Source organism: Trichechus manatus, unplaced genomic scaffold (assembly GCF_000243295.1).
Source record: "Trichechus manatus latirostris isolate Lorelei unplaced genomic scaffold, TriManLat1.0 scaffold00001, whole genome shotgun sequence".
In the NCBI taxonomy this organism is placed as follows: domain Eukaryota; kingdom Metazoa; phylum Chordata; class Mammalia; order Sirenia; family Trichechidae; genus Trichechus; species Trichechus manatus.
Genome location: NW_004443937.1, coordinates 33,028,469 through 33,056,236, shown reverse-complemented (window position 1 = coordinate 33,056,236; position 27,768 = coordinate 33,028,469). Strand labels below are relative to the sequence as shown.

Sequence of the window (27,768 nt, the reverse complement as noted above, 5' to 3'; positions counted from 1 at the left end):
GCCCTTTATCACCACTCTTATTCAACATTGTGCTGGAGGTCCTAGCCAGAGCAGTTAGGCTAGAAAAAGAAATAAACGGCATCTAAATAGGTAGGGAAGAAGTCAAATTATCTCTATTGGCAGATGATATTATCTTCTACACCGAAAACCCCAAGGAATCCACAAGAAAACTACTGCAACTAATAGAAGATTTCAGCAAAGTTTCAGGATACAAGATAAACATACAAAAATCAGTCAGATTCCTTTACACCAACAAAGAGAACCTTGAAGAGGAAATCACAAAATCAATACCATTTACAATAGCCCCCGAGAAGATAAAATACTTTGGAATAAATCTAACCAGAGATGTAAAAGATCTGTACAATGAAAACTACACAATACTACTGCAAGAAACCAAAAGAGACCTGCATAAGTGGAAAAACATACCTTGCTCATGTATAGGAAGACTCAAAATTGTGAAAATGTCAATTCTACCCAAAGCGATCTACAGATACAACGCAATCCTGATCCAAATTCCAACCACATTTTTTAATGAGATGGAAAAACAAACTACCAACTTCATATGGAAAGGGAAGAGGCCCCAGATAAGTCAAGTATTACTGAAGAAGAAGAACAAAGTGGGAGGCCTCACACTACCTGATTTTAAAACCTATTATACTGCCACGGTAGTCAAAACAGCCTGGTACTGGTACAACAAGAGATTCATAGACCATTGGAATAGAATTGAGAATCCAGACGTAAATTCATCCACCTATGAGCAGCCGATATTTGACAAAGGCCCAAAGTCTGTTAAATGGGGAAAAGACAGTCTCTTTAACAAACGGTACAGGCATAACTGGATATCCATCTGCGAAAAAATGAAGCAAGACTCATATCTCACACCATGCACGAAAACTAATTCAAAATGAGTCAAAAACCTAAGATAATTCCTTTAAAGGTTACAGCCTAGAAAACCCTATGGGGCAGTTCTACTTTGTCACATAGTGTCACTATGAACCAAAAATCGAGTAAACATCAGCTAACAACAACAAAAAGTCATTAAAAAGTTATTTAGAAAATTTCTGAACTGAGACATAGAAGCATGTGAAGTATGTGAAGAATGTAAACAAACTTGAAGTTGACTTTGCCAAGTAAGCTATGATAAAAGAAAATATAACATAGTTAACCTTTGTAAACTAAACCCTAAGACATAAATCTAAACAACCTCCCTATCTCTAACCTTGAAGAAAAGAAGTAACATTTGGCTAATCTCTAACCCCGGAGAGAAGACATAACATACTAGTCTTTGATGTCGCACTGGCCCTTATTGTATGAAGCCAAGGCGAGGAATTCACATATAAACCCTGAATTTCTGCTCACTCACTGAGAGAAGGGAGAGACAAAGTATCACCCTCTCAACAGCTGAGTTTCTGCCCACCGCTGCTGTCCTTGGACCCTAGTTATGAAAGACCTCTGCTGAGTTTGAGCCATGGTCAAGCCTTCCTCCTAAGACCACTTGTAAAAAGCAAATGCTTGAAATCTAAAGATTTGGACTTTAACAATTGAACTAATATTGTGATTATAATTGTTAATTCTGATTCTCCAACTCTAAAAAGAATGTTGTGAGATCTTACTTTTGTGCCTTACGATGACTACCTTGCAATAAACTAGTTGAGTTTATGTGTGACCAAAAAAAAAAAAAGAAATGGAAGATTCCTATGCCATGGGACATCACAGTGATACAGCAAATTCTAAAACCCACTCTTCTCCTGGGCCATTTCAGATAATGTAATGGGCAGGCCACTTTATGTTTTGCATTTACTTCAGATATATTAAAAAAAAACAAACCCATTGCCATCGAGTCAATTTCAACTCATAGCGACCCTGTAGGACACAGTAGAACTGTCCCATAGAGTTTCCAAGGAGCGGTTGGTAGATTCGAACTGCCAACCTTTTGGTTAGCAGCCAAGCTCTTAACCACCATACCACCAAGGCTCCTTCAGACATACGGTGGGGAGAAAGTAGGACTTGCTGTGATTCCTGAGTTATTTAAGAAGTGGGTAGCTGTTCAGAGGGTGACATGGGAAAGGAAGGGCCCTAAGGAACAGTAGGGCATTCTAGCGTATCCCACAAACAGTGACTCCACTGCAAACCTGCGGGCAAACCAGAAGGATCTGAGGTCTTCACTCTTTGAATGCTCACAAACACAGCGGGCAAACAGCAACTTTTCCTATTCAGGAAGAGGCATCACTATACTGAGAAAAACAGTCCCACCCACTGCTTCCCTGGCCTCCACACATACCAACATCCAGGAGGCCTCTCAGAGGTGACTTCTTCTCATTCCAAAGGCCACACGGTTTCTGACTGCTGGCCAACAGAACCGTGCAGCTCACAACAGGGACCAGGCTCATTCTCAACAATGAAGCTGCCTCCAGACCAGACCTCAACCTGACACGCAAATCCTCTTTCCTGTTTAACGATCTAGGCAGGGGAAAGAGCTCTGCATATCACTGGACCAGTAAACAGAGATTTTATGACATCAAGTGTGCTCACAAAGGGCCTCCTACATCTATTTTAAAACACATAAAATACATATAATCAAAGAATCCTGGCTGCCTTTATTGTGGGAACATTTCAATTCAAATAAAGAGGCTTTCATTTTTCCCTTCTCAAAGGAATCACACCAGCCAATGCAAAGGAAAAGACTGAAAGGAAGGAAACATGCAGAACGCGAGCCATGGTTTCCAACTGGGCGGTGAGATTGTAGGTGATTTTGGTTTTTGCTTGATACTTTTCAGTAATATATTCTAAAATTATCAATAAAAAGGGGTGTTCATTTCATAAATAGACAATAATAATTCTGGTGGGCCTTTTTTTTGGGGGGTGGGTGTTGGTTTACTCCAGACTGTGATTGTTAGATTTGAATGGCTATCATGACTGTAAGGCCATTTGCTTTAAGAGGGACCCAAGGGCACTTCAGGGGCTGCCACGCAGCTCCCAGTGCTGGCTGCCACAGTATCTCAACGGAAGACAAAAGTACTTTTTTTCAGCTAAGACACTTCAGAGTTCCCACCAAGAAGTCTCATCTTATTTAAATGAATAATCATAGTGGCGGCAGCAGCAGCAACCAATCACTGGGCTCTATATATGGGCAGGGTCTGTGCTAAGAGGCTCAAAATCGTAACTTCATTTGATCCTCACACTCCGTGTGTGAGAGGAGGAAACTGAGGCTCGTAGAGACTAAATGTTTATCAAAGGGCAAAGCTTAATAAGTGACAAAGGTAGGCAGTGAATCCAGGTCAAACTCACGCTCTTATCTACTGAGCTACAATCCCTCCTTCCCTGAATCAAAATAGTATAAAAATGCTTGAGAGACAAGCAAATGAGTGAGATTATCAGCACTAAAGCAAAAATAAGTTGCAGAAATTTGGTTTGGCCAATTGAAAGGGAGAGAAGCTAAGGTAGGAAGTCGTCTTTTATAAAAAGTGATTCTAGAGAGAGTAAAACTGAAAGGTAAGTAAAGTATACATTAGAAATAAAGAACTATTCAGATTGCTTTCCCATAATCCTGTGTCAATACAGTTAGTCCCCGATTTATAATGGGGTTCTATTCTTTTTTTTTTCAAATTTTTATACTGTGCTTTAGATGAAGAGTTACAGAGCAAATCAGTTTCCCATTAAGCAATTAATACACGTACTGTTTTTTAAACATTGGTTGCCAACCCACGACACATCAACACTCTCCACTTCTCGATCTTGGGTTCCCCATCACCAGCTTTCCTGTCCCCTCCTGCTTTCTCGTCCTTGTCCCTGGGCTGATGTGCCCATTTAGTCTCATTTTGTTTTACAGGACTGTCTGATCTTTGGCTGAAGGGTGAACCTCAGGAGTGACTTCAGCAGCGAGTTAAAAGAGAGTCTGGGGGCCATATTCTTGGGAGACGGGTTTCTATTCTGATGACCGTGTCATAAGTTGGTTCTGATATAAGTCAAATACTTCTTTTTTTTTTAGTTTTCAGTATTATTGCTATTTATTATCTGCATCTTTATAAATTCAATCTTTATTTGTCTTTAGGGGTTGGCACGAGAATGATAGTATCAGCAAATTATGCACTGCAACACTGTACGTAGTACATATTACCAACAATAAGATGTACAACAGCATCAACAACAACAACAAAAAATGGACGGTCGTAAGTGTGGTTTGTTGTAACTCAAATACGTCGTAAGTCGGGGACGACCTGTGTACCATTAAGATAGAATGTTGGCACATTCACAAGTCCTAAATCAAGAAAATAAAATATCCCATATAGTTGGAAACAAGGCATAAAGTCGGACGCCATCTTGGAAATCCAACATGATACACATATGCACTGCAGTTCTATTTGTCCTGCTGATGACGTGACATTTCAGGGAGCTCTTACCAGTCAAAACAAAAATTGTAATTTCAGGAAAGTTCCAATAAAGGTAAGGAAAACTTCCAACTTCATCTAGATATCATTCACCGCATTGAGGTTTTCAATTCCAAAATTTTTATCATTGCTTAGTCCAACCACAATGTGCCTTTTAACAATTTTGGCAGTGAGCGAATGCGTCACACAGTGTAGGCCCATACTTGGTGACTGTACAATCAATGTACTGCCACTGAAGGCAAAGACAAAAACTAGCTCCTGAACTCTACATGGAAAGGGCAGTCATGCCCCTGGTAATTGCTTGTCTTGGTTAATCAGATTAAAGAAACAAAAGTGTTTAAAAAATAGCTGAGTCACTGTTCATCCTTGGATAACTGGATTTCAATGATTTTTAAAATCTTTAGCATGTTTTGAGTTCATCAATGCCAGTTCCCTGAAGCTGCCTCTGTGTCTTAGAAGCCAGAGGAACTTACCCGTACTGCTTCAGACTTTTTGTGAAACATCTCTTCCATGTTCTTTGCCAGCTTTTTCACAAGCTGGAGGCCATCGATTTCCTCTATGGCAACATCTTTCTCATGTTCTTTATATTTCTGTAAGGAGGGAGGACAACATGAAAGGCATATCCATAAAACATACCACACTTGAGATTTCAGAGCACATCTACCTACAGGTAACAATAAAGTTGTACAGACACCTGTTCGTACTGGATTTGGGGGATTCTGGACTGTGTTTCAAAATTATTAAACCAACTAAGGGGAAGTGTGCAAAGCGGCTCTCCTCAGAAACTAACACTCAGGGAAGGAAAAAACCCGAAAACAATCGAACACTTTATCATTCATCAACACTCTACACTTCAAATTTGACCATGCTTGGCCATTCTTCGGGAGGACTGTTTCAGATTCACTAGCTATCTTGCAGCTAAAACCACAGGAAACTGACTGCCGCAGACATGTCATGAAATAAAAATGAAGGAATTCAACTTTGGCGAGTTGGGTTTTTCTCTTGAATATCAATAACGTAATTTTTTCACAGTCAAGATCAAGGACTTAGAGAAAAAACAGTTTTAAGGTTATAACTCTGATGTAGAACTAGAGCAGAAGTCAGTAAACTAAGAACCAACAACAAATACAGCCCATCACCTATTTTGTAAATAAAGTTTTATTGGAACACAAGCACACCTATTTATTATGTCTGGTCTATGGTTGCTTTTGCGCTACAAAGGTAGAGTCAAGTAGCTGCAACAGAGACCACATGGCTCATAACACCTAAAATATTTACTATCTGGCCCTTTACAGAAAAGGTTTGCCGACCCCTAAACTGGAGTTGAGATTCAAGAAAGTACCATGGCAGAGCGAGCAGTCTTATAAACTTTTTATAATATCAGAGTCATTGCTATGGACTTTGTTGTATCAGTTCAATAAACTAAATGTTTACTGAGGACTTCCTATGTACCCAGGAATGTGCACATACAGGAAGTGCAAAAAACGCTGAAAATGCTTTATATAAGATTTCATAATTTGTTAGTTTGTTCGTAAGGAACGAATTTCACCCACAAGTTTATTCAAATTCTCTATTAAAGATAACTTTTCATTTAAAACTCATCACATACTCGGGTAAATTATCTGTTTAAACCAGCAGTTCTAAAAATGGTCCAAGAATCCCTGGGGGGTCCCTGAGGGATTCAACAACACATCTACGTGAGGATGGATTTTCTTCATATGTTTCAACATATCGTAATAGCTTGAATGCAGAAGTAGATGTGAGAATCCAGCTGTCTTCTCTTGAGCCAAATAGTAAAGAGATTTGTGAAAATAAAAAGTAAATAGATGCCATTCAATCAACTTACTAAATTTTTTTCTTTGTTTTTGGAAAATAGTTATTTTTCATAAAATATGTTATTTATGTTAACATGTAGTGAGTTTTTTATGTTTTAAATTAATAATTTTTAAATTTCTTGGTTTTAATTCCTAATACAGTAAATATAAATAGATACAACCCACACAAACAGAAGTTCTCAGGGGACCCTCAATAATTTGTTTTTGTTGTTAGGTGCTGTCGAGCCACCTTCGACTCATAGCGAACCTATGCACAACAGAACGAAACACTGCCCGGTCCTGCACCATCCTCACAATTGCTGCTTTGCTTGAGCCCACTGTTGCAGCCACTGTGTCAATCCATCTCGTTGAGAGTCTTCCTCTTTTTCGCTGACCCTCTGTTTTACCAAGTATAATGTCCTTCTCCAGGGATGGGTCCCTCCTGATAACATGTCTAAAGTATGTGGGACATAGTCTCGCCATCTTCGCTTCTAAGGAACATTCTGGTTCTACTACTTCCAAGACAGATTTGTTCATTCTTTTGGCAGTCCATAGTATATTCAATATTCTTCACCAACATCACAATTCAAAGGTGTCAATTCTTCTTTGGTCTTCCTTACTCATTGTCCAGTTTTTGAATGCACATGGGGCGACTAAAAACATCATGGCTTGGGTCAGGCACACCTTAGTCCTCAAGGTGACATCTTTGTTTCTCAACACTTTAAAGGGATCTTTTGCAGCAGATTTGCCGAATGCAATGCGTCTTTTGATTTCTTGACTGTTGCTTCCATGGGTGTTGATTGTGGATCCAAGTAAAATGAAATCCTTGACAACTGAATCTTTTCTCTGTTTATCACAATGTTGCTTATTGGTCCAGCTGTGAGGATTTTTGTTTTCTTTATGTTGAGCTGTAATCCATACTGAAGGCTGTAGTCTTTGTTCTTCATCAGCAAGTGCTTCAAGTACTCTTCACTTTCAGCAAGCAAGGTTGTGTCATCTGCATAACGCAGGTTGTTTAATGAGTCTTCCTCCAATCATGACACCCCGTTCTTCCTCATATAGTCCAGCTTCTCAGATTATTTGCTCAGCATACAGATTGAACAGGTATGGTGAAAGGATACAACCCTGATGCACATCATTCCTAACTTTAAACCATGCAGTATCCCCTTGTTCTGTTCGAACGACTGCCTCTTGATCCACGTACAGGTTCCTCAGGAGCACAATTCAGTGTTCTGGAATTCTCATTCTTTGCAATGTTATCCATAATTTGTTATGATCCACACAGTCGAATGCCTTAGCATAGTCAATCAGACACACATAAACTTCTTTCTGGTATTCTCTGCTTTCTGCCAGGATCCATCTGACATCAGCAATGGTATCCCTGGTTTCACATCCTCTTCTAAATTCGGCTTGAATTTCTGGCAGTAACCTGTTGATATACTGCTGCAGCCGCTTTTGAATGATCTTCAGCAAAATTTTGCTTGCATGTGATATTAATGATATTGTTTGATATTTCTGCATTCAGCTGGATCATCTTTCTTGGGAAAAGGCATAAATATGGATCTCTTCCAGTCTCAATAATTTGCAACAGTGTAAAAGGGTCCTAAGGCCAAAAAGTTTGGTTTAATTAAAGATTTAAGCTCACACCCACTGGGAAGAAGGATAGTAATTAACGAAAACCTTCTAAACGGAGTTCAAAATATTCTCAGTGTCAACATGTGTCTATTACATTTATGTTGTTATCGAAAGATGGCAAAACTAAAGATATTGGGAGCTTTATATTTACTCTTATTTGTGGGAAAAAAAAACACCACCACCTGAGTCACTTCCTAATCCCTCATCCCAAGTTCCTATTAAGAAAAACAAGGTGTTGCAGTCTTATCCTGGTTTTAGAGACCTTGACAGTTATTTGGAAGTAGAAAAATATAAGAACTTTGTCATGGTAGCATAATTTTTGAGATCTAAATTTGTATTTTTCCCCATTTCTCCCTTTCCCTTCTGAAATATAGGGAGGCACGGTGTTTCTTTGCCCCAAGGAAGAGAGGGAGGGAGGGAAAAAGGGAGTAAGTGTGCGTGTGTGTGTATCCCATAAAACCCTTTCTTTCCTGACCACATTGAGGCAATGGTACTGCATGTCCTGAAAGGAGAAGTTTAGGGTTTGAAAACAGTGGGAGGGGCTCTAATGAAGCATAAAAGAGAATTTCTCCCATCTCTAAGACTAAAATAAAATCCCTAGAGTCTTGGGGTAGGACTGAGGGCTCTAGGAGCAGAAAGGTCTCCCATACAAACAGGTAGGATCCCAGACCTGGAATTTCTAGCACCCATCACCAGCCATTAGAGAGTGGCAGGGTAGTAAGGGACCCAAAGACTGGGCATAAAGGCCTCCGACTTGAAAGTCAGGCCCAAGGACTTGGAGTTTCTCACAATTAAGTTGATCCCGAGGAAATAAACAAAGTGCTATTTCTGGACCAGAGCAAGATGGACATCTTTTACACTTCATTTATACGATGCTCTGCACTGCTCTGCATGGTCCTATCATGGACCATGAGTTGTAGGTGACATGCTTCTTCCTGCCCCCTGAAAACATGTATAAAAATTTATGCTTGTCTTCAGGGTCTCTCTCTTGCATTTCACCTGGAAAACTATTATTCCTTCTTCGAGCCTTTTCCCTCTTCCCTACCATGGCTGTCCTGGTTCCTCAAGATAAAGGAGGTTGCATCGTCCCTTCCAGACCCCAAAGTACTGCACATTCATCTCTCCTGGCATCACAGCTCACAGGGCTGAGGAGGGGAGAGCCTCATCATCATCTAGACAATGTTCAACCACAAACAACTGTGATTTTTCAATACAAGGAAGATGCAAGTAAGGATGAAGCTACATTGTCCCACTGTCCTGGAAGAGTGACCTCCCCCATCCCTTGGGAGGTTGACTGAAGTGCCCTAGGATGTGGGACTTTGGTCAGCAAAACTCTGGCTCAAGCTAACAGTGTCCTCTGGTGTCTGAATAAAACTTCAACAATAATCACTGGAAACTTTCCCTAAATTCAAATGCAAGCCAGTATCTTTGGGGCCAAAAATCCAACAAGTTCTCTGCTGCCTGCCAGATGAGCGTCAAAAGCCAACAGCTGAAAGGCCGGTTTATACCCAAGGCTGATTTACTACCAAAAATACAAAGTTCAAGAAGTGAGTAAAATAAAACAAAACAAATTTCAGGCTACTATTTACAAGAGTCCGTGAAATGAATCTCTGTCTTAAGTAATTCTATAACTAAAAGTGATCTAGAGGCTTAAGATAAAGAAAGATAAATTGGATTTCACAATTAAACCTTACCGGAACTATAAAGTGAACCTTTTGTTTTTTTATGTTGTCGTGTGCCGTTGAGTCAATGCCAAGATACAGCAACCCTATAGGACAGAGTAGAACCACCCCATAAGGTTTCCTAGGCTGTAATTTTTACGGGAAGGAGTCACGGTGGCACAGTGGTTAAGCACTCGGCTGCTAACTGAAAGGTCCGCAGTTCAAACCCACCAGCTGCTCCGAGGGAGAAAGACATAGCAGTCTGCTTCCCTGAAGATTACAGCCTTGGAAACCCTATGAGGCCGTTGTACTCTGTCCTATAGGATTGCTATGAGTCGGAATCAACTCATCGGCAATGGGTAGTCATCTTTACAGGAACAGATGGCCAGATCTTTTCTGGTGGGTTTGAACCGCTGACCTTTTGGTTAGCAGCCAAACGCTTAACTCATTGCAACACCAGGGCTCCTTCGGGTTTTTATGTAGGGTCCCAGTATTCTAGCCGTATCTGTTACTTTCATGCGTTTCTTTCCCAACAGGCTTCTAGAAGGGAATCAATTTATTTCACTCTGACTAGTCACTGTTTTCAATATCTTCTTGCATTCTCTTTTCTTCTTCTGAGTCTGTTCTGTGCACGGAGCCACTGACTTTATGGAGTGCTGTCAAATTCCTGGGACTACTTGTGCCTGGTGACCTAGCTAACTAATCTCAGCACAACACTCTTTGCCACACTGAGGATTCAAGATCTGGAACAAACTTAGCAGTTCGCTGGTTCCATTCCTCTTCTAGGCTAAGAATTCTCCCTTCAGTACATGTTCCAACGGATCCTCTATGCAAATGAGGCGAGCCTGGTCTACTTTCTCATCACCCTGGGGAACTTATCCCATAAGCAAAAAACACTCTGCCTTTTCAAAATGTGTTGATGCCTGCAGGAATCAGGTCAGAATAACAGAGTCCCTTTCTCTTCCCAGGAACGTTTCATTTTGCTGGAATCAAAGGATTTTGAAGAACAGAAAGAGTAACTCAATGATGGTCATTAATCAATTGCAAGCCCTTAGCAGAGAAGGATGGTGAGATATATCAAACCATTAAAAAAGAACTTACAGTACAGAACCAAGCAATCTGACCTCCAGCAACTGACTGGATACAGTGAGATACGACAATACAACAGAAATCCACACAGCCATCTCAAACTGTGTAAAAGAATGCAGAAGACGCGCATACAGTATAGTACAATACAGGCAGTAATCTATTAATTTTTTGTTTTAAATTAGTAATCTGCACACATTCACACACACACACACACACCCCAGGAGGACATACACCAAATGTTCACAGCAGGCTGTGATATTACAAATTTATTTATTTTTTCTTCTTTTTGCTTATCTGTATTTTCTAATTTTTACAATAAACATACCATTTTGGAAATTAAAACATACAAAAGTTGTAGTTATATTTAGAGAAGAATATGGGCACATAATAAACAGATCTGTTCAGGAGAATGTAGTCCCAGTTAGATATGTAATTAAGCATCATGTCTTCATTAGCAGAGTCTGAGGAATTCAGTAAAATTAGTCCTGTGTGCATCACAGGACCAGCACGGTCCTGGAAGATTTTCACATATTATTCGTTTAATCCTCACAACTACCCCAAGAGGTAGGCATTATCCCCATGTTGCATATGGAGAAACTGAGGCACAGAGCGGTTCAGCCAGTTGTTGAAAGCTAAATGGTTAGAAAGGTGGTCTTAAACCTAGTGAGGTGTGACTTCTAATTTGAACTCGAGGGGTAGAGGAACAGAGGACCGACAGTCTAAATATTTGCAAACTTCTTTCAGAGGGACCACTGCACTCCCATAAAAACACCTGCTTCATAGATTTCTGGCCAATGGTGGCTTGGACTCGGCAAGAGAGTCACATACCGAAAACTGAGGCGTCGTTTGTTAAGAAGGCCTGCAGCTGTTCATAAGGCTGCTCCAAGTGAGCAAAAGCCACAAGGTCAGAGCACATTTGATTATGTAGGAATTAACTTTATCCCTCTGCAGGGCCTGGGAGCGGGCGTGAGCTTAGAGTCCAGCCTCAAAAGAGCAGATACAGTTCTTAATGGTAAAAAAATACCTGGAGAGAAAGGAGCAAACCCACTGCGAGAAGCCTTAATTATAAGCCAAAACCAGTTGCCGTTGGGTCTATCTGACTCATGGCAACCCCATGTGCGTCAGAGTAGAACTGTTCCCACAAGGTTCTCAACGGCTGATTATTCGGAAGTAGAATGCCAGGTCTTTCTTCTGAGGTGCCTCTGGGTGTACTTGAACCTCCAACCTTTTGGTTAGCAGCCAAGCGTGTTAGCCATTTGCACCACCCAGGGACTCCAATTACAAATTACTCTATGGCAGTATCTGCGCTACAAACAAGCTTTTGTTCTCCAGATTCCAAGAAAGACCCTAAGGAGAAACACCTCCAACTCCTTCTCCTCTAGGAGGTTACTCCTCGCACAGTTATGTAGGCAATGAAGCTTTTTAATTTCTATAGCTTCAAGGACTGCACTATGAATTACTTCTGTTTCATGGAAAAGCAGTCACCCTTCAACTGCAAAAAGGAGTTAGGAAAATATCACCAAAAAAACCCGTTGCCATCGAGTTGATCCCAACTCATAGTGACCCTACAGGACAGAGGAGAATTGCTGCACAGGGTTTCCAAGGCCGTAATCTTTACGGAAGCAGACTGCTATATCTTTCTCCTGTGGGACAGCCGGTGGGTTCGAACCACTGACCTTTCAGTTAACAGCCAAGCACTTAACCACTGCACCACCAGAGCTCCTTAGAAAGTATTACCAGGTCCCTGTAAATATAAACACATGTGCACAAAAAGAAAAGGGAGACAATAAAAATGGAAGAGACGGCCATCTTATAACCCAAGGGGACCACGTGTATTTGCCAGCGTCCGCCATGGCCTGGCACATGGTAGGTGATTTGCAAATATTTGTTGAATGAACGAAAGTAGCAGTAATTCCAGCTTAAGTTCATTTTGTGTATGTGTGTGTTGGTGTAATTTTTACTTAAATGATTGATTTATTGAATTTATCTCCTTCACCATGGGTATTTCAGAACTCAGTGTAGTAAGGAAAACAAATGTTGTTGGGTGCTGTCGAGTCAACTTTGACTCATAGTAATTCCATGTGACGGAGCAGAACTGCCCCATAGGTGTTCTTGGCGGTCATCTTTATGGAAGTAGATCACCAGGAAGACTTAAGAAAGTGAACCTGAATGTAGAAACTTTAAGAGATCGTCCACTCTTACAGAAACTACTTTTCCGGATTCTGGGCTGGGACTCTCCTAGGTTGCCCTCCAAGTCACAGGGTTTATCAGGGGATCTGGCTGAGGGGAATCTGAGGAGTTGGAAGAGGGATGAAGAGGGATGAAGAAGGAGGATTTGAGGAAAGCTCCCCAGATTCTCATTTGGGGATGGCAGGTCCTTGTTTTGTCATTTTCTATCCTGGACCTTCTGTTGATTCTCGTGTAGTGATTTAATCATGTAGGCTGTAGAGGTATAATTTCATATAATCTCAAGTTTTGGTGAGAAAAGTTAGCCAAGAGGCCAAGTGAAAATGCACCAGATCTTGGCTTCTGGCACTTTCTGTCCCCTTCGTCTGCGGTGGGTATTTCTGCCGGTGCTCTGTGTTCCCAGATCTCCTCTTCCGTGTTTGGCTTTTATCCCAATTAACTGTGATTGCTCACAAGCCTCCTGACTGGGGCTCCCTCTCTGGGGGCTGTTTCAGGTGACTCACCTCTAGATATGCAGTTATCACGGAGGGGGAGAAAATGACCCAAATGTATGAACAACATTAAGTGTTCTGACAGTGAAATAGTGCTTTTCTCTTCCCAGTGTTTGTGTGAAATGATCTGGCAAAATAGATGCTGCAAAATAATGCATTTCTGTGTCTCCCTTCTCAAATGATAAATGTTCTTGGCTCATCACTGGAGTCCTTGCCAAATGCTGATTCCACTAGCAGAAGGAATGGAAGCTTCAGATGATCTCTTGTGACGGAGGAAATAAAAGGTTTCTCAGGCTTGCTTGCCTTCTGTGTCATGAATGCTTAAAGGCGCTCCTACTGAAGGCCATGCCCGGCCCAGACCCTGACCTTGGCCGAAGTCACGGGCTGTGCTGCTCAAGCATCTCAGGCTACTGCGTCAAGCTGGGGGGAGGCCCAGAGGAGCTGGGTGGCAGAATGGAGAGCATCAGCATCAGCACCAACCCTGCTGGAATCTGTCTGTGACCGGAAGAGCCGCAGTTCAGGAAGGCATGAGTGTGAAAACATAGCACATACTAGAGCCCTCTGTAGGAGAAATGCCAAGAGGGAAGAACAAGGGACCCGAAGGATTTGGGGTGGCCTGTTATGTACAGGCACTGTGCTGCTGACTTTCACAGACATCCTCCCAGTAAAACTGCAGAGCGGCCCTAGGAGATCGCCATCATTATCCCTCGTGATCTGGATAAGGACGCTGAGGCCCAGAAGGTTAAACTACTTCCTTCAAGTGTCACAGCCAGCCAGTCCAAACTGCTGCTGTCTGACAATCACACCTCTTGATGTCTCTGGGGAAGCCCCATCTCTCTGGTCCTGCCCACTGCCGTTATCCAAGTCCTAGCCACTCCAGCTTCTGAACTTCTTGAAAACATCCAGTTTTGCTTCCCTCCTACCCATTCTGCACACTGAGGTTGTTTCAAAAGCACAATGTGCATTCCACTCACTAGGCAGTTTAGCATAGCGCTAAGATCAGGGAAACCCAGCTGTTATCAAGTCAGTTCTCACTCATGGTAACCCCACTTGGGTCAGAGTTAAACTGTGCTCCATAGGGTTTTCAATGGCTGGTTTTTTTGAAGTAGATCCACCAGGTCTTTCTTCCAAGGAGCCCTGGGTGGTCTCAAACCTCCAACCTTCCAGTTAGCAGCCGAGTATGTTGATCGTCTGCACCACCCAGGGACTCGGTAGTAGTGGTTCAGCGGCAGAATTCTCGCTTTTCACGCGGGAGACCCAGGTTCAATTCCTGGCAGATGTACCTCGTGTGCAGTCACCACCTGTCTGTCAGTGGAGGCTTGCCTGTTGCTATGATGTTAAACAGCTTTCAGCGGCATTTCTAGACTAAGACGGACTAGGAAGAAAGCTCTGGGGATCTACTTCAAAAAAAGCCCACAAAAACCCAGTGGATCACGCCGGTCTGATTCACAACCCATCATGGGGATGGCGCAGGACCTGGCAGCATTTCATTCTGTCGTGCATGGGAGTCACCATCAGTCAGGGGTCAACTGAACAGCAGCTAACGACAACAATAACAAGACCAGGGACTCTCCAGCTAGATGGACTAAGTTCAAGTCCTAGTATCACCACTTACTAGCTATGTGACAAGTTGCTTAGCCTCCATCAGCCCCTTCGCATCATCAGTGAAGTGTAAGATAGCAGACCTCATAATGTTCTTGTAATGATCAAATGAGGTAAAGCACATGAAGTACCCAGCAGAATGCAGGATACAGAGCAAAGTACCCCCAAAACAGTGATGGTGATGGCAGAGGGGGTAATAAATTCAGACATTCATTCTAAGCCTTCTGGGAAAAAGGTCATTCTCTTGCCTCAATAACATGGGGACTCTCAACCAACATTCACAGCCTAACAGCCCCACCTTGCTCTGAACGTTGCTCTGGGCAGCAGCATTTTTCAAATACATCCACAAGCCACTGAGGGGTCTTTAACAGTAACTCTTTTTTTTTGTGGGGGGGCCTCTCTTCTGGCAGAAATTGAATGCAGGAAGTCTATATTTGTGTGGGGGAGGGGGAGGGTGGGGCATAACCTGAGATGAAATGACAAGTTTTAGATATGTTACCAAAGATGTTGCAATAAAAACTAATTATCTACAATCTTTGGGCTCTCTCCCCACAGGCAGTGTTATTTTATTATTTTGACATAAATGTATTTAGTATTCCTCTCAACTCAATTACTGCATACACAAGTGTCAATTCAAAATACAATTCTCCAAAGCAATTATGTTTCCAAGTAAACAGATTTCCAAATCCTTTAAGCGGATGTTAGGAACCCTTCTTCTTAACCATAACAACACAACAAACTCCATGCACGGAACTCTCAGTTGCAGAAGAATATTTTTCCGTTTGAATGTGGAAAGCACTGTATTGTATGAATGATTCTGCTTCATACAGGTATTCTAACCAAGTATCTCCAAAGTCAAAAAACACCAACTATTAATGTCCCATTCTTCCAGATCTAGTTAAGCTTTAGGAAAACCCAGTAGAAAACCTCATTTCCTTAAAGGACGCAGAATTTCTCTGTCAAGACCATCAGAATAGGAGACAAGTTACATCTCCATCAACTGTGATCCTGTTTAGGTAGCACCTGTCAGCATGTCTTGCTCTACGGCATGAGAATTCTGGAAATGGACACCATCGAGGTACGCGTTTCCTCGGCATGGTTTCAGAACTTCCAGCTAGGGGAGAGGGAGCGGTGTGGTCTACACGGCTTCTCCAAGTGCCTTCTGGCACTCCCCTCAAGAAAACACTGCCACTAGGAGAACAATATCGGGGTCCTAGCCTGGTGTCCCTGGTCCCCAGCTAATGGTTTTCAGCACCCGGCTCACTGAGAGTCCGAGGGAGGCTGCTTGTCAGAGCAGCTGCCTCTGCAGTGGGTGGTCTCTGACAGATTACTACTACTTCCACATTGTCAGGTCCCGAATTTAAAAAAAAAAAAAAGCTGGTTATCTCTCCTCTCCCCGTTTGACTATCTATACCCTTTTTTTTTTTTTTTAATCTTGATACATCTCATAAGCTTCTACTACCGTCTACTGGACAAATGCCACTGATACATCTTAGCTAGGTGTCCGTAACACGAGCGATAATGCTGCATGAGATTACTGTTTTGTCAAAGAAAAATCAGACGCAGGCTACTGAAGCAGCTGTTAACACAGCCAGCCTTGCCCCCTATTGCAGAATTGCCAACAAATTTAACTACAGTCAAACTGCAAATAATAAAATATGACTTTCCAAAGTCTGGACTACTTGATATAGATTGTTTTCGGCAGCCTACTTTTTCCAAATACATTTTTCTGATGTTCTAATCTAAAATAATTCACCTTCCCTGCTCCCCAAGGATCAGAGGGAATAATAATAAAAATTTAATACTCATAATAGCAACCAGCGCTTTGGATCAGGTAGATATTATTGCCCCATTTTACAGGTTAGGCAACAGAGGCAGAGAGAAAGTAAGTAACTCACCCAAGGTTACACTATTAGTAAGGGCTTATACTAGGGGAACGCCAGCTACTGTAGTAAAAATATCCCCAAATCTCAGTGACTTAACACAATCAAGGTTTATCTCTTGTTCATGTAACTGTCCCCTGAGGGGGGTTCCTTGTCATAAGACAGCCTTTCACACAGAGGTTCAGGGGCCCAGGATGCTCCCATCATGTGGCTCTGCTCTCCCCAGAGGCCTTGGGGAGGTCCACAGTCACCAGCTGGGGAAAGAGCTGCACCTGCTCCTGGAACTCCTCAGCCTGGAAGTGACATTCATTACCTCTGCTCACATTCCACTGGCAGTAAAGTGGCCACATGATCCAGCCCAAAACCCAGAAACCAGACCCGCTGCCATCCAGTTGATTTGACTCATAGCTACCCTATAGAACACAGCAGAACTGCCCCCATAGGGTTTCCAAGGCTGTAATCGTTACGGAAACAGACTGCCACATCTTTGTCCTACAGAGCGGCTGGTGGGTTCTAACCACCAATCTCTCGGTTAGCAGCCAAGAGCTTAACTGCTGCGTCACCAGGGCTCCTTTGACCCAGCCCTGGGAAATGGAGCCCTGAGCTGGGGACCTGCTTTCAGGCTCAAAGTCAGCACTATGGAAATGGAGGTCTATTAGCTGTCTGCACACTGACTTGGAGGCAGGATTTGAACCTGGGCAGCACAAAGCCAAAGTCCATGATCTTAACGGCCACACTTTAGTTTAAAAGCTTGACAAACTGCAGACAGATGAAACCTCAGATTAAAACTTGGCTGAGCACAATCGGCAAGACAGATATTTCAGAGCTTGCACAATCAAGTCACAATCTCTGGAAAGGATCACATGAACCAATTACTTGTATGTGTAATGATGGTCAGACTCCGATGTTAAAGGTCAAGATGTTCTAACGAAGAAAGGAACACATTATAAACAATCCTTAGACCTTTTGTCCAATTTCCTTAATCCCAGCTCAAATAAAACTGCCATCTGAATAACATCGATGACCTTCTCTGGCATACAGTATTAGTTGCCCAGGCGCCACATAAAGTTAATTGGCTTAACTAAAGTCTTTTTAATTCTATATCCAAGATGTCCTGGCAATCGAAAGCAATCAATGAATGAGTCTGCAAGATCCATAACAAGCTTAGAGCTAATACTATTTACAGCTGCTCAAGTGGTTTTGTAGTTACAGAGCCAAAAGCCAGAATGAGTGTTAGCACCCTGCATCTGAATGAATCTTTAACTCCATCAACTCCGAACCAAACTCACAGACACCAATTTATAGCACAGCTGGATTCTTGCTTTCCTTGGGGGATGCAGAAAATCATGGCAAGATCATGCTTAATAAACTGTTATCAACCCACCCTCCCGCCTGTTGAAAGGAAGAGACAAGACAGAGTCTCCCATTTCATGTTGGAAAGCTTCCTTTGTAAAAAGGTCGGGGAGATTCTGGTAGAGAATTCCCTACTGCTGATAGCAGAAGCTGAGAAGCATGATCTGCAGCATCGGCACCCTGCAGTGAAACATCTCCCCGCCTCACATTTGCCCACAGGGGCCCACAGGTCCCCCGGGAGTTTGCAGCAGGTGACCCCCTCCTATTTTATCTACCATAAACAGTACCGGAAAGTGACGATACTACATCAGAGCCTCCCCTGTGCTGAGATGCAAAAACATGATATGAGCCCTATAAAAGTTTACGAGTCACGTTCCTCACAAAGTTAAATGTAGAATTATCATAAAAAGCAAACCCATTGCCATCGAGTCGATTCCAACTCATAGTGACCCTACAGAACATAGCAGAACTGCCCCATAGGGTTTCCAAGGCTATAAATCTTTACAGACAGACTGCCACATCTTTCTCCCACAGAGCGGCTCCGCATAAGAACCAATTAACCACTGCACCACCAGGGCTCCAGCAATTCCAATCCTAGGTATTATACGCAAAAGAAATGAAAATGAGTACTCAAATGCACATACATGCATGTTCATAGCAGCACTATTCACAATAGACAAGAGGTGGAAACAACCCAAATGTCCACCAAAGGGTGACAAAATGTGTTATGTCCCCATAATGAAATATTACTCAATCATAAAAAGGAACGAAGTTCTGATACATACTACAACATGGATGAATCTCAACAACATTATGCGAAGTGAAAGAAGCCAGACACCAAAGGTCACGTATTGTATGATTCCAGTTATATGAAATATGTAGAATAGATAAATTTATAGACACAAAGCAGATTGGTGGCTGACAGGGGCTGTGGGGAGGGAGGAATGGGGAGTAGCTGCTTAATGGGTTCAGAGTTTTCTTTTAAGGTGATGAAAATAATTTCAAACTAGATAGAGGTAATGGTTGTACAACATCGTGAATGTCCTATACGTCACTAAATCGTACACCTGAAAATGGTCACTGTTTTTTTGTATGTGAATTTCACCACAACTAAAAAAAAAAAAATTGTAGGTGTCACCAACTTCATAATCAAATGACTTTCTGACATACCTCACCAAGCCGAACTCACAGGACTTTTCCCCAGTATCTTTAAAATCACGATGTTAGAATCTAAAAAGAACTTAGAAACGATCATTTCAGAAGCCACCACCTCAAATGCCGCCCGAGACCAGATGGATCTCATCAGTGAGAGAATTAGGCCAGGCTGGGCCTGCAGCAAACAGCTGAGCTTCTTCCCGTCCTAAAACGGCAGCCACTTCTCAGCTTCTGCTGATCTTCGTGGGGTGGGGAGACCCAGGGTTACCTAATCTTCCACTGAGAAGCCAGAAATCTATGTTTTTTATGTGAAATCTTCCCTGAATCCATTTTTTTTTTTTAAACACTCTGGGATCCAGATAAAAAAAATCTCTAAACATCTTCCTCCTCATTCATCTTTCTTTTAAATTGTATTAAGTATATATATATACACACACACACATATATATACATATATACATATATATATACACACATATATATACATATATATATATAAAACAAAACATTTGCCATTTCGACATTTTCTACATACACAGCTCAGTAACATTAATTACATTCATTATGCTGTGGTTCACCGCAACCATCACCACTATCCTTTTTCCAAATTTTCCATCACCATTAACAGAACTCACTGTCCCTTAGGCAATGTCTCCCTCTTTCCCCCTCTCTCCCACCCCTGGTAACCACTAATAAACTCGGGTCTCAATAGATTTGCCTATTCTAGATATTTTACATAAGTAGGATCATACAGTACTTGTCCGCTTGTGACTTCACTCAGCATCATATTTTCAAGGTTCATCCATGCTGTAACATGTAGCAGGACTTCATTTCTTTCTACGGCAGAGTGATATTCCATTGCATGTAGATACCACATTTTGCTTACCCTCTCATCTGCTGATGGACATGTAGGTTGTTTCCATCTTTTGGATACTGTGAACAGTGCTGCAATGACAGTGGTAGACATGTATCTGTTTGTGTTCTTGCTTCATTCATCTCCCCGAACCAGTGATGTGCTCGGCAGTATGCTGACCAATCCCCTGCGTCTATGTACTGACCCTCGAACCAGGCACCACCATGATCTCCATGTAAGGAAGAGGCCTCAGACCGAGGCTGCCTTTCCCTATGGCGCCCAAGTGTGAACAAAAACACTTTACACCTCACATGTTTGGGGTTGCTAGACATGGAAACAAGACCCTCAAGTTGAGGAATCCAGGCAGATTGAGGGAAGCACAACATTACTCAAGACAGAGTTATTTTCAATTGTGATTTGAAGAATCCTAGAATTCTAGGAAATGTTAATATTTTTCTCTCTCACACACACACACTCAGGCATACAAATATAAATTCACTACGCTACTAATATTGTTTCTCCTAAAATGTATTTAGAAAAATATAAAAAAATTAATCAACATATCCACACTGTCCTTATTGTCATGCTATGATATGCTGTCAGATGGGTTTTGGGCCCATGTGCCCCTTCTCAGAATGATGTTTCTAAATGCACACACACAAAAAAACAGGATTACAAAGAACCCCAATTAAACTGAAATTCGGTTTTGAAAATGTTTAAAACATAAATGGTGTGAGACAACAATTTATGTGTTTCTTCATCAGTGCGCTAAGTAACCAGGCCTAGCGGTGAGCGCGCTAAGTAACCAGACCTAGCAGTGAGTGGGCTGAGTAACCAGACCTAGCGGTGAGTCTAGAGCTACCACAACGGTCAATGTCAGGGTGAGCATCCACAGCATAGAAATCTCTGCATTCCTATGACGTGACATGAAAAGACCTGTGATTTCTATTGATGACAAAGTCACAAGCACTGCTGTGGCTTTTTATCTACCTTTGTGAGTTAAGAAAATAATAAATTTCAGCCAGAGGTTAGTGAAAAGAAAAAATGTAATCTTTTCCCCAGCCAAGTTCATAGCCCCCTGAATGCTCTCCAAGGCTGTGGACGCCAGGTTAAGCACCCCTGTGCACTGTCCAAGAACACCAGGTCTCAGAAAGGGTCACCCTATGTGTGAATAGGGACAGGGATCCACCCTCTGATTCACGTGCAGCATCAGGATGTACAGCGGCTATTGACGGTTGCTGGCCTATGTCACGTGTACTATCTGATCGTTAGTATATATTTGTGATACGATTCAAAGCTAATGTATATTAAACACACACATCAAGTTGTGGACATTTCCTGCAACAATTGATTCTTCTATCAGATGGTTTTGCTGCCTACGTAAGTATAGATTATAGCATATGAGCTTCTCTGGGTGCTCTGTCAATAAACGATGATTTTGCAAATCAACCAGGGAAGAGTCAACACTAAACAGGGAACAATATTTATCTTGGGCCAGGGGGATACAGCAGAATTAATGAGAGCTATAATTTTTCACCTATATGCTATTAACTTATTAGAATTCTTCACAAAGAGCATATATTCACGCATTACTTGCGTGATCAAAAATATATGAAATGTCAAGTTCAAAGAAACTTAAGGATCACTGGTATAAAAATATAATAAATGCCTCAGAATGCTAAAAGGGGAGAGAATGGACTCAGGAAGTCTTATGCTCAAGGTGTGAATTAAACAATCCATTGAACAAGCCCAGCCCTCGTCCCAGCTACTAGATTACTGTGTCAAAAAATATTTTAGCCAATGTATATGCAAATATGCACTATCATAGAAATCTGCTCCTGAAAATGCATACTATACAAGTGCATTATGGTTATAACTGAAGTCACGTAAAAACACAAAGCAAAAGACACTGGCAGGGTCCACAACAAAACTCCAGGCACGGTAGCGTTAGAGTTAGCAGAATTTTGGATGAACTGTTCCAGTTTTCCAAATTTGTTATGTGATGCTGCTTTCCAAACTGGAAAAGTAAAGTCTAAGATGGAGAAAAATGGAAGGTGGTAGAGGTGGCATTCAAACCCAGGCAGGCAGCTCCAGATGCTCTGACTTCCCTTCATAGATCTCCTAAAATATGGGAAGGTCAAATGAGACTTTTCTTCTCATTAAAGCAAAATGTTCACTGTAGGAAGAATAAGCAGATGATAGATGTAAATAAGTAGAAGAAAACAAAATACCTTCCATCTCACTTCCCCGAAACACCACAGTTTCCACCCTGGTTTATATCCCTACAGATCTTTCTTATGTAAGATTACCATATAACTGCTTCTTTACAATCAAACTACAGTCATCCTATACATGCTGGTAGGATCTATTTCAAATTGTTTCCCCAGGAAGCTTAAGCACAAAATAGTTCATCATTCAGACCACTAAAATAAGAAGGGAGTGTTCAAGGTTCTGACGGCCCCAGGACCCTTGCAGGAACCCACTGGGACCCTTGGGTGGACTTGGTCAAGCACTGGAGGTACTAAAATATGAGTTTCTCATGGAAGAGAAGATGTACATTTAGAACAGTTTTTCTCAGTCGGGGCCCATTTTCTTGCTCAGGGGACATTTGGCAATATCTGCAGACATTTTTGGTTGTCACAATTCGAGAAGGGAGAGGTGCTACTGGCATCTACGTAGGTTGAGGCCAGGGACGCTGCTAAACATCCTACAAAGCACAGGACAGGCCCCCAAAATAAAGAATTTTCTAGCCAAATATGTCAATAGTGCTGACATCGAGAGCCATAGCTTAGAGAATCATTTGCAATACTGAATGCACATAACTCAAATCTTAATTACCATTGAGCCCAATCTCTCTCCAGAAGCTAAAATTCCATCCAAGTCATCTTGGACAAGTGGCCCCTGGCTCTTCCAGGGTGAGGCTCTTGCAGCCCCACAAGCAATCACTCCCACTGCTAGGTGGCACGGAGCAACAGAAAACATCTTCAACTTGAACCCTCCCTACCTATAATACTTGCCTTTAGAACCCAATTGTGCCAACTGAAATCATGTAGATTTAGTCTTATGTTGCCTTGAAATATTTTGAGATATGTATGGGGGAGGCCATCTAGCACAGGAGTTAAGAACATGGACTTCTTGGATGGTATCATGGATTGAACTGTGTCCCCCAAAAATGTGTGTAAACTTGGCTAGGCCATGATTCCCAGTATTGGGTGATTGTCCACCATTTTGACATCTGATGTGATTTTCTATGTGTTGTACACCCCACCCCTTTGATGTTAATGAGGCAAGATTAGAGGTAGTTACGTTAATGAGGCAGGACTCAATCTACAAGATTAGGTTGTATCTCAGTCAATCTCTTTTGATACATAAAAGAGAGAAGCAAGCAGAGAGACGGGGACATCATACAACAAAGAAAGCAGTGTTTGGAGTAGAGTGCATCCTTTGGACCCCGGTTTCCTGTGCTGAGAAGCTCCTAGTCCAGGGGAAGATTGATGACAAGGACTTTCCTCCAAAGCCAACAGAGAGAGAAAGCCTTCCCCTGGAGCTGACCCCCTGAATTTAGACTTCTAGCCTACTAGACTGTGAGAGAATAAACTTCTGTTTGTTGAAGCCACAGTCACAGACACACTCTGCCTCAGTTATCTTATCAGAAAAATCAGAATAATAATAACAACTACTCATAGGGTTGCTGTGAAGATTAAATGCATGAATGTAGACATAAAGTGCTTAAAATTGTGCCTGGAACCCCTGCCCCGTGTCACCTCTTTTTCAGGCTAAATATATCCCAGTTCTTCCACACGGGCCTTCAGGTGATGTGGACTGTGGACCCCTCTGCCCATTCTGGTTGTCCTCTCTGAACATTCTCCTGTTTGCTCTGGTTCCCCTACAAATCTGGAGCCTGTGACTTCTGACCACACCCCTCAGGGTTGGTCTGACCACTGCAGAACCCAACATGGCTGCTGCCTTGCCTGCATTCCTCAGTCAAAGCTCATCAGTGCATGTGGGGTGGCTTTAAGTCTGGAGCCACCACTGGCCCCACCGCAAGGCTGGCCTTGCTCCTTTCCTAGCCCCACGTCAGCACAGAGCAAGCACGTCAGAAAACAGGTGAGCTGCATGAGGATGAAGAGGACAGGAACCATCAGAGATGGGAAGTTGTTAAGTCAAGGCTTCTCGGAGGAAAAGGCCCTTCAAACGAGTTCTGATAGTGAGGAAGAGTGAATGGTGAGGAAGAAGGGGGGTGTTCCTGGATTTCTGGGGCACAGAACATGAACTCACTGATGAGGTCGACAGCAGATAAGCTAACTTTTCACCCCAAACCAACTGTCTAATCAATCACGAGCCAGTCCAGTCCAGTCTCTGTTGCCATTGACTCGATTCCGATTCATAGCAACCCTACAGGACAGAGTGGAACTGCCCCATACGGTTTCCAGGGAGTGGCTGGTGGTGGATGTGAACTGCCAACCTTTTTGTTAGCAGCCTAGTTCTTACCCATTGTACCACCAGGGCTCAATCATGGTAAAAAGAAACTCATTGCCATCCAGTCAATTTCGACTCATAGCGACCCTACAGGACAAAGTAGAACTGTCCCAAAGAGTTTCCAAGGAGCAGCCGTGGATTCAAACTGCCGAACTTTTGGTTAGCAGCATATCTCACCGTATCTCTTAACGTAGCAGCTAATAATAGCTGACCACTTCCTATCAGCCAGGCCCCTGCTCAGTGTTTCAGCATCACTGTCTTCTCCAAACAGCCCTAGAGATAGAGGCTAGTCCTAACACGTGAGAAAACCGAGGCTTGGAGAGGTAAGGCCCTGCGTGTGGCTGTCATGCTTTGAGACTTCAGAATGTCTATCGACCTGTAGTGACTCCAGTGACCCATTCCATAGCACAGAGCGTATATGTGAGCAAATGAGGCTTTGGAAGATGGCCAAAATGAGAGATTTCAGACATGTACTTGTTCATACAGCAAAGAATTATTCTGAATTAATTTCTACTCAGCAAACAAACCAACAAGGTCAACATCCGTTATGAAATCAAGTACAATTAGAAGACCTTCAACAAGGTCATGACATTATCAGGAAACACTACCGAATCAAGTCAACTAATGATTGTTTCACTCAATAAATATTTATTAAATACCTACTATAAACCAGATACCATGCTGTGTGAAGGGAATATTCCAGAGAACAAAAATAATATACTCTCCACCATCACAGAGCTTAGATTGTATTGTGGGGACACCAACCAAATAAAAACACGGAACATATGTGTCATTATAAACCTTGACAAATAGCACCTAGTGCTATGATTCCAGCAAGGCAGACCTAACTTAGATCGAGAGTAAGAAAAGGCCACGCTAAAGAATGATGATACAACTGGGACTTAAAGGATGAGCTGGGAAGACAAGGAAGCCCTACGGGACTGCCGGGCAAAGGGAAAGGCACGGGCCTCAGCCCTAAATCAGGAGGACTGTGGAGCAAAGATGGCACTAGAAATGGATGAGATCACTCACAATAACAGAGGGCAGGAGAGAAAGAAGAAGAGGAGAGAAAAGGGGTCCCAGGGCCAAGCCCTAAGCACATGTCTCTGTGTACAACTGGGTAGATCAGGAACGGGAAGGAAATGGATGAAGGAGGAGCAGACAGACAGATGAGGGTGAGATCAGCCACAAAAAGTCAATCCATTCTGAAGCTGGCTGGTACGTGGGCATCATTTCCTCACATTTAAGTAGATTTTGTAAAAGGTAGTCCCATTCTGAGTATTTAAAAGTATTCACAGACAATGAGAAGGTTCCAGTAGGTGGGGCATGTGTATGTGGATGAAGAGCACACGCTCAGTTTCAGTGACGCATTTGGCAAACAGCCTGGACAAATGGAACTCAGTATCAAGAATCAGAAGATCCACCAAGGGCTCTTCACGTTTGGTACTTGGGGCCGTTTGGAATTTTTCTACGGACGCTCAATAATGTTCCAAAAAACGCATTCAGCTAAAAAACACCACCTTCCAAATCCCTGAAAGATGTGGTAGACAGCCCTACCCACAAGCAAAAGTTGTTTTTAAAACAGACGCATGAGCTGTACCAACCAATTCCAAACCCTCATTCCCTAGCTGGCACACAGAGACTTAACACCCAGGAGACTGCACATCAATTTTACAACACCTGAGAGAAGCTGGAATTATTCTCAGCAGAGAAATTGTACGGCTTCAATCTTTGACTGAAAGATTTTACCAGCGAGAGGAGAATTTGTTGATCAAGTACACAGCTTTGGTATAAAATCGAATAGCACACTCAGGGTTTCAGTAAATCGGAGCTTGGTGCCGTTAGACGCCGATGTCAAGTTGTAGGGGACAGACTGAGAATCAAAAAAGTGACAAAGTGAGACAGCAATTGTAAAAGTTCCCTGTACATTTGTTTCACAGGCTTCTGCAGTTCAATATCAGAAGAGTATTTTCCTTTCCTCCCTTAAATTACAGATTTTGTAATGTATGTCAAATCTACATAAAGAATCTGAAGTACTGGTCAGGTGGGAGACTTATGTATGCTTGAGTTATGTAACCCATCTTTTCCAAACACGGGTTGATCCAAAAGCAATACACATGCAAGGAAATCTACTCCCCTTTCTCTGCCCCCCTCCCCTTCCACAGACCGCAGTGAGTATGGGGTAGGGGTGGGTATGTGTGCACATACACACGTGCACACCGTGGTTGTGGGGTAGAAAGGGATAAGTTCTGGGAAAAAGGAAAAACAGAACAAGTGCGGGAAATTAAGGACTATCTCAACGGGTAGAACAGTCAAGTTTTGTTAGCAAAGCCCTAAGAAATGCAGTATCTTTACAATTTTAATAATATTAAACAACTTGCTATTAAAATTATTACATCTGTTTTCCAAATAGAAGTTTTCTTTTCCCTTTTCTCTATTTCTGAAAATAGGTACTTAGAACTTAAAGAAATCCAATCACACAACGGACCATCAAAAATAAGAACTGGCGACATTATTGATCACATTTGTGCCCAGAGATCAGCATATTCAAAAGTCAAACATATAATCAGATATTCGTGTCATATATTAATGGAAAGAAGCATGAATAAAAAACAATGGGGTGGGAGAGATTGGAATTGAGTCAGGTGCCAATGCACACAGTCACTTCTGTCTTCTAGTAACCTCTACCTCATCTCTGTTCAGCAGCACAGTGTATATCCTGAAGCAAAGAAGCCAAGAAGCTATAGATCATCAGAAAATCAATAATCCTTTGTGAATCAATGAGTCAAACAATCCAACCCAATATTCCCTGGAACGGTGAGAGATGGGAATCCAGGCCAGGGCCGTGTCGGAGAATAGCCCACGTGATGGAGACTGCCCGTGGCACCTCCTACAACAAGTCCATCACCGGGTGACAGGGCATCGCATTGTATAAAACCTCCATCAGGTAAAATGCCATGTTCTGCTGTCAACAGACAGGATGAGTCCCAGGATGCTCCTCTGACACCAACAGGAATGCTTTCACGGAATTTAGGGAGAGTATAGGGACTCAAAGGGGAAATTAGCAAAAATCTAACGCAAGGCTCTTATTAAAAGAACTTCCACTATTAAAAAATGGTTTGAGCTTCTGGTTCCCAATGACTCTTATTAAGTTTTAAACTATCTGCTTTGATTAGAG

At 42.3% G+C, this 27,768-nt stretch overlaps 1 protein-coding gene across 1 annotated transcript in view; it reads right to left on the bottom strand.

The window, feature by feature from the left end:
- Nucleotides 1–27,768, bottom strand: part of CACNA2D3 (calcium voltage-gated channel auxiliary subunit alpha2delta 3) — a 1,058,385-nt gene that overhangs the window by 822,592 nt on the left and 208,025 nt on the right. The window contains exon 3 of the mRNA XM_004368627.2: nt 4,862–4,978. Coding sequence (XP_004368684.1) covers nt 4,862–4,978 — 117 coding nt within the window. The remainder of the gene's footprint in view (nt 1–4,861; nt 4,979–27,768) is intronic.